Consider the following 8,061-nt stretch of genomic DNA (forward strand, 5'->3'; position numbering starts at 1 on the left):
GAGTGTACCAACACAACAAAAAAAAATTTTGAAATTAGAGTGTACAGAGCGCGCGAAATTCAAAAAGTCACCTTACTTTTTGATCACACCTCGTACAAAACCGACGGTAGGTGAACAATACTATGACTTACCAGACAGACCGCACGAAACTGTATCATTAGATATTTATGGACCGTTATACCTGAAACAGAAGAGCAATTAAAATATATTTTGGTTTTAGTGGACCAATTCTCCAAATACGTTACCTTATATCCCATGCAAAATCAGCAGCTCGATACCATAACGCAAGTCCTTGAAGAAGATTATTTTCCAAATATGGGAATGCCTAGAGAAATCCTGACAGATAACGCAGGACAATTCTTGACAAGACGATGAACGGACTTTGCAGAACAACATGAGTTTTCTATCCGTAAAACCACTCCTTACAATCCTCAATCCAATCTGGTAGAACGAGCCATGAGGGAGATAGAATAATTCGTACATACAGTAGTCACGATCAGACTAGCTGGAACAGAATAATATTTAGATTAGAGCGCGTGATAAATTCAACTGTGCACGCAAGCACGGGCTTTGCACCAGATCAATTACATTTCGACGGGGAATTAAACGTAGAAATTAACCCGATTTTATTACCATTGCATGAGGAAAACGAATCGCGAATACGTAGAAAAAGGAAAGCGAAACAAGAATTAAAAAATAGCGCGAGCAAGCGAAAAGCTCAATTCGATAAACATAAGTGCGCATTACAATTCAAAATTGGAGATTTAGTTTGGTTGAGATTACATCGTAGATCAGATGCTCACAAACGTGAAGCACGTAAAATACACCTTGTATACGATGGACCTTATAGAGTTAAGGATATTATTAACCCAAACGCTTTTATGATAGAAAATTTAGATGGAAACGTAATAGGAGTTTTTAACTCACGACAGCTGAAACCACATAGAGAACCTCGTTATAGACGAGCAAGCGATTCAAGCGGCTGCAGTCAAGAAGACGAGCCAAGAAGAAAAAATTACAGAAGATCTTCCAGAAGAAGAGATTCGAGCGGAGAGTCCGACAACACATCATCAGAGGGAGAACAGCAAATAAATATGTTGAGAGCAGCATACGTTCCAAAAAATATAATTACAAAGGAACGGATAGATAAATTAATCATCAGGTTACAAGATTCGATAAGTCAAAGGAAGGAAAATACTTACCAAGAAGAAGTACAGTCGCAAGAAAAATCCAATCCCAGAGTATCGTCGACGTCGGCAGACGGAACAAATAACCACGAGGAACTGGAAACGGAGAGCAGTGATTCACCTGAAATAAAAGGAAATAACACAATTAATAAAAATGGTTACAAAATACGAAAAATACACCACTGGAAATCCGCGAATCAACCTGAAAACAACCTCTGGATAGATGACACTAAACGAAGAAAATTTCAACAACGTCAAGCGAAAAAATTAAATAAGGCTCAGAAAAATAAAAATGGTGTGAAAGCACAAATATCCACCACAAGAAACTGCAACATCGCAATAAATGCAAATAATAATCACAAAAATAAAAACAAATTCAATAAAACGTTGAGCGAACAAATATTACCGCTCACGCAGAGTTACTAGGAAAGAGTAGCGCCGCCACGTTGCGCGACGCGAAGCCACGAGTACAGTTCAGCGACAACTAGTCGTTAGCCAACCATAGTACCGCAGACATTGAGTGCGAGACAACAAAAAACAATATGGCAACAAGGCAAGATATACAACCTTACCAATCCGAAGAAGAACTGTGCAGACGAGAGGAGGAACTGCGAAAATTAATTATCAGCCGGATAGCAGAAAGAGATATAATGAAACATCGAATCTGAAGAATCGAAGAAATGGAAGAAATTGCCAAACAACTCACGCAGCCGATCAAATCAACAATCGAGTCATACGACAACGAACTTGAGGAAGCGATAGCAAAGTTTCAAGTATCGGTAGGTATTTATAAGAAAGCGTATCACACGACAGAAATTCGTGATAACGAGGGAAAACTGATAGCGGAAATAGATACTGCATACAAGATCCGCATAAATGCATCGGAAGAAGATTTATTAAATTCCGAGATAGATCTCACAATGAGATATAAAAACGGAAAGACGTCATGTCATATGAAAATTACATACCCACAAACACTAGAAGCTGCAGGTACGTCAACAAAAGAAATCGTACGAAGTGAAGCAGATTACACTATGGAGACGACCGTGCAACCGAATGCATTTTTCCCGCTTACACACCAATTAATAAATTAATCCGCTAACTTACAGACAACAATATCCACGATGACCCTCGCAACAAGGAAGCAACTTCCAGAGGAGACGACCTTGGAGCTCATCAATCAGCCAGAAATGGAACCTGGCCAAATAAGAGATCAAAACTCCCAACAACAACCAGCAGACGAGCCGGACCAGTCAGCCTAGAAGCTATTATATCTATTATATTTTAATATTATGTTATAATTTAATTATTTTTCAATGTAAAAGGTCTCGTCGTATCTAAGATGTTTTATATATTATTTTATTATCAGTGCAAATAACAAAGTTAAAATTAAATATTATTATATTATTTTCATATATTTTATATATTTCATAAGACAAATGATTTAACATATAACTTTGAATAAAAAGAATAATAGCTATAAGAACCCATAAAGGGAAAAAAAAGAAAATATTAAATAAAGTAAAACTTACTCAACCCACCTAGAAATCCTAGAAGCAGCGATCCAATTGTATTCCAGTGAAGTAATCTGAAAAAAGAACAAATAATTAAAACAAATACTACAAGATTAGAACAAATAAAATTAAATACTAAAATAGATGACATGATAAAAATAAATAATACTTACCGTATTATTATATAAAGTATATAAAGCAAACACTATGGATAGATTGGTGACTCTGTAACAAAATACAATTAATTAAGATATAAAAGGTAAGAAACTATGCAGTAACAAAAAGTCCATTTAATTTGCAAAACAATAATTATTTCACGTTTGAAAAGCTACGCATATGGCGTATTAATTAAATTTAAGTTGCGAGAAGCAAATCGAGCAATTGGAAGATTAAATAATAATAAACAATGAAAATAGAGTCAAGGGCGAAAAGCCAATAATTAATTCGAGTCACTAAAAAGATGTTATGTAAAAAAAACTGATAAAAGTAATCCAATTGGTCGAAGTTAATATTAAGACGCGTCAGATAAGATACGCGCAGTCAAAAGTTCAATTTGCGATATTTTCATGAATTTCTCATTAATAAACACATTTAGTAAAGATTTTAGAATTATTTGGAATCATAGAGTCAATTTCGGAATTATTTAAACAAAGTCGAGTTATCGCAAATTTATTAGATATTATTTCGGACATCCACAAGTCATCGGAATGTATTACGAGTCGCAAATTGATATTTTGAGTAAAGGTCCTGATAACTGAGAGAATTCGATAATTATTTCAAAAATATTAGAGGTTAATAGAATTATTTACGGTTTAAAACTAATTAAATACGATTAAAAATAAATTGTCCAAGTTTGGACAAGTCTGCGGGCCAATCAGAACGACCTCAGATACCAAGAGCTTGTATTTCATTAAAAAATGTATAAAATGTATTAAAAACAATTATTTCATGTATAACATTATTTTATAATTATTAAGATTAATTTTACGCATGTAAGGCCGTGTGAATGAGGTAACTATAAAATAACCATAATTCGGGGATACCGAACGGACCGAGGGAACTTGAACGCACCAGTTCTTCTTGGCCATCTTGGCGGTGGAGACAGCCATCTTGCCAGTCAGTCGTACTTGAGCATCCGAACGGGACGGACCTCAGACAACACGCGGCTCAAAATTATTGCGTAATCGAGTATATCGGCGTATAACCGGTAGTCACGAGTTACACCACGTCGAATTCGTACGCAGAAGTAATCGCGAAGCTCGAAACGCGCGAATTAACGCGAAATTCCGAATAATTTCCAAGATAACCGCGAAAACGCGGAAAACGGCCGTAAGTCGCCGTAAATCGTTTCTGAACGAGTAGATATTAATCCCGTTTAAACCAGTACGCGTAATTATCGCGGAAGAATCGAGTTCTTATGCTCGAAAGCCTTTGTGCTAAGTGGATGATGCAACATCACGCCACATTGTAAGGCGGCCATCTTGTGCAACCGCCATTAGCGAGACGCGAGGCGACGTATCGCGTGATCGTTAGTAAAAGAGAGATAGCAATAGCGTCGGGAAGTGTGAATGCGAGCGCGAGTGAGACGGATGAGTGATATATGGCCTTTGAGTTTTAATGTTTCATTTATTAATAAAGTTTAAGCTGTGTTAACCAAAGTGCCGAATTAACTATTTTCGTGTAAACCATCCACTCATTAATTGAGATATCACGCTTCTTCACACTACACAATCCACGGCGAGCAATTCCTGATCCAAGCGGCCAATCAGAGTAAAGGAAGGAAGGAAGTCTTCAAGCGACCTTCTTGCAGCCTAAGCCGATAAAGGAAATAATCCAGGAAACCCACCTTCTCTGTTAGTGGTAAAACAGAGTGGCGACCGTCAAAGTAAGTCCATTAAGGGGACATTAATTCGTTTTAATTGAAATAATAAATTTAAATACGGTATTTTAATAATTAGAGACTTCGATCCGGTTACAACCGCACCAGACATATATGGACCAGCGGCAACCCAACCTCAAATTCAAGAAGAAGCAGCAATAAATAACCAAGGTAAACAAATACAAATACCTTTACATAGACTAACAGGAGAAATGCTGAACAAAGTCGTAAAAAGCAAGATTACAGAGAAAAGAAAAACCTAGTAGACCACATGGATCGACGAAAAGAACGAAACTACAACAGGAAGAAGAACAAGAAGAAAATTACTACATCGATTACGCGGACAAAGCGAAGAATCCAGCGAAACCCAGCATGATAGACTACCAAATTATTAACCGGACTGAAAATAGATTACGTCCGATCGAGAGAAAATCCTATATGGAACGACCTGATTCGCCAACCGAAGAGTCAGACACAATAACAAAGGAGGTACGTCAAAATATTAACACCTCTAATAAACAACACTTCTCCTGACAAACGGGAAAAAAGAGATAATTTGCCCTTAATGTGGTTACAGAAGGACAAATTAGAGCGGAGAATGAGACCGCATGCATTTTTTGCAAAGATTACTATTATATAAAACCCGCAACCACATTTCAGAAATCCATACCAAGGATAACGCTCGCTGAACACGACCAAGCTACAATTAATCAACCACAAGCGAGAGCGGGAGCTGAATCAAAAGAACAGGACTAAAAGACGTAGACCAGAGTGACTTCCAGAACCCATCAACCAGAAGAGTTTAATTATTTAGAACATTTTAATTTTATATTCTATTTTATCAGTATTTATGTAAAAGGTCTCGTCGCCTACAAGGCAATTACAAACAAAGATTTATTTTATGTTAAAAAACTTAAAAAGAACTAACAATTAATTATATTTTACATTTTATTAAAAGTTACGTAGTATACGAGTTAATCAGAATAAAGTTTTATAAAAAAAAAAATAAAATAAAACCCGCATAAAGGGAAAAAAGAGTTAGAAAACAAAATTAGAAAACAAAATAAATACTCAACCTACCTAATAATCCTGAGTAAGGCGAACCAAACATATTCCGGTAGAATAACCTAAAAGGGAAAAGGAATAATTAAAACAAATAATGCACATGATGAATAAATTAAATTAAATGTAGAAACAGATAGCTTAATGAATACAATAATACTTACCGTAAAATAACACGCCGAGAATTGTTTGGTAACCCTAAAAAAGAAATACAGTTATAATAAATACTTACAAGGGCTGCGGTCCGATTCACGCCCATAGCGCTCACGGTTCTCACGACATTAATGATCGGTCCGATTTGTTAGCATGTTAACGATGATTTTATTTCGGACCGTCTGTGGATACAATCACGAGACCCATAACCTGTGTATTATACTTGTGAATAATGGCTATTCAACGTAAAGCTGCATTATTACAATTGATGGAAATTGTACTCGAGGATTCAGAAAATGACGAACAATCAATTCTTATAAATCAATCATCTTCAAGTGATGATGAAAACGAAGAGGAAGCTTTGAATTTATATGTAGCTTTGACTTTAAGCAAAAAGAGAAAGAAAATAGACAAAAGACCGCGTGTTGAAGGCTTTGTAGAAAGAATTATTCCAGGATATACGGCAAAAGAATTTAAAACACATTTTCGGTATGTTGTATTTATTTATATTGCTGTTATTATTCTAATAATAATATAACTCTTCTGTTGAGTTTTGGAATTGGAATAGATTATTGCCTACAACCTTCGACTTTATTTTGAGGTTGATAGGTGCAAATTTAAATTCTACCAAATCAGTCGCAGGTAGGAAGCCTATACCTGCACAAAATCAATTGCTAATGGCTCTATGGATGATAGCTACACCCGACAGGTTTATTATAATATATATACAGATATATATACATCTAGTATTTTTTGTAATTGTAAATGAAAACATTGAAACAAATTATAACTTTCAGATCAGTGTGTACTAAATTTGATTTGGGAAAAGCAACAGCAATTCGGGCTATGAGACGAGTTACGCATGCCCTGCATAAGTTAGCTCCTCGATTTATTCAATGGCCTCAAGGAAGAAGGGCTATTGAAGTCATGGAAGCATTTGAGCGCGTAAGTGGATTTCCAAATGTGATAGGAGCCATCGATGGCACACACATAGAGATACGATCTCCTCAAGGCGTTGATCATCAAGCTTATACAGGGTGTCAATTATGTACCGGGACGGTCAAATATTTCGACAACTTCCAACATTAAAAAAAAACGCTGAAACACGTGAAACGATTTTTCAAAAAAATTTAAAGGCTGTGTGTACACAAAATTTATTATTTACAAACATTTTTGTTAGAAACGCTGGATCTGTGCACGACGCTCGAGTTTTCAGAACTTCCCCAGTAGCTCGATATTTTCAGAATTCAGAAATTTACTTTCCTAATGACAGTCATCTTGTTGGTGATGCTGCCTACGGTATCCATTCAAATATGATGGTACCATTTAAAGACAATGGTCATTTGAGTCATAGGCAGAAGAACTTTAATTTTTGTCAATCTTCAGCACGTATTCATATTGAAAGACTCTTTGGTACCTGGAAAGGACGTTGGAGGAGTATTTTGGATTGCTTGCCTATGATTACTTTAAAGAAAATACCGGAATACTTAGTAGCAACTGCAGTCTTGCATAATATTTGTATTTTGAATAAGGATTTAGTTGATGTCAACGTGGTGGTAAATCAACACATCCAGCGTGATACTTTAACATCAAATAAAGTAGATGAGGGCAATAGAAAACGACAAAAGATAATGAACAATTTAATTATGAGGCTTGTTTAATGCGTACTTTTGTATAATATAGGAACTATATAGGAACTCAGAGTTTTCTTGCAATATCGCAGATTAACAATAAGTGAATATCATAATAAAAATCAAAAAACATAATATCTTCCATGTGTGTATGTATGTAAGAGCGATCAAATAATATCTGTTTTAACAGTTCGAACAAATCCGCAGTTTATACATAGCCATTAAAGAAAAAAAGATACTCAATTAATAATTACTGTTAATTTGGGACTAGTTTGAATCATCTTACACCATGTATGAAATCATAATAAATAAAAAAAACAAATAGAAACTAAGAATTTGAAAACATTGAAATTAACTTAAGAATTGCACACAATAGGATCCCAATGCAAGTTAGAACTTTTCTGCAATATTGCAAACAATATCATAGTAAAAATCAAAGAATATAAAATCTGTAATAAAATCTGTGTATAAAAAGAGTTAGTCAAATAATTTTTTGCCTGCAAAACGGCTTCGCAAAACTTTTTCATTATATCCATTTTTTCTTTATGTTGTTTTTCTTTTTCTTCTTTTAGTTCCTGTAATACAGCTAACTTCCTTTTCTCTTTTATCATTTCTCTTTCCTGCCTATCTTGCTT

At 35.2% G+C, this 8,061-nt stretch overlaps 1 protein-coding gene across 1 annotated transcript; it reads left to right on the forward strand.

Moving 5' to 3' along the window:
* Positions 1–6,027: 6,027 nt before the first annotated feature.
* LOC108758951 (uncharacterized) lies at positions 6,028–7,456 on the forward strand. The gene is made up of 4 exons (XM_018504197.1): positions 6,028–6,284; positions 6,364–6,504; positions 6,593–6,832; positions 6,976–7,456. The coding sequence occupies exons 1-4, from the start codon at positions 6,028–6,030 to the stop codon at positions 7,454–7,456; spliced, it is 1,119 nt and encodes a 372-aa protein (XP_018359699.1).
* The last annotated feature ends 605 nt before the right edge of the window (positions 7,457–8,061 follow it).

Source organism: Trachymyrmex cornetzi, unplaced genomic scaffold (assembly GCF_001594075.2).
Source record: "Trachymyrmex cornetzi isolate Tcor2-1 unplaced genomic scaffold, Tcor1.1 scaffold1604, whole genome shotgun sequence".
NCBI classification, from domain to species: Eukaryota; Metazoa; Arthropoda; class Insecta; order Hymenoptera; family Formicidae; genus Trachymyrmex; species Trachymyrmex cornetzi.

Coding starts and splice junctions, on each gene's coding strand:
- LOC108758951 (XM_018504197.1), top strand. CDS start 6,028: ATGGCTATTCAACGTAAAGCTGCATTATTACAATTGATGGAAATTGTA. Junction 6,505..6,592: donor ATGATAGCTACACCCGACAG/GTTTATTATAAT, acceptor TATAACTTTCAG/ATCAGTGTGTACTAAATTTG. Junction 6,833..6,975: donor GATCATCAAGCTTATACAGG/GTGTCAATTATG, acceptor CATTTTTGTTAG/AAACGCTGGATCTGTGCACG.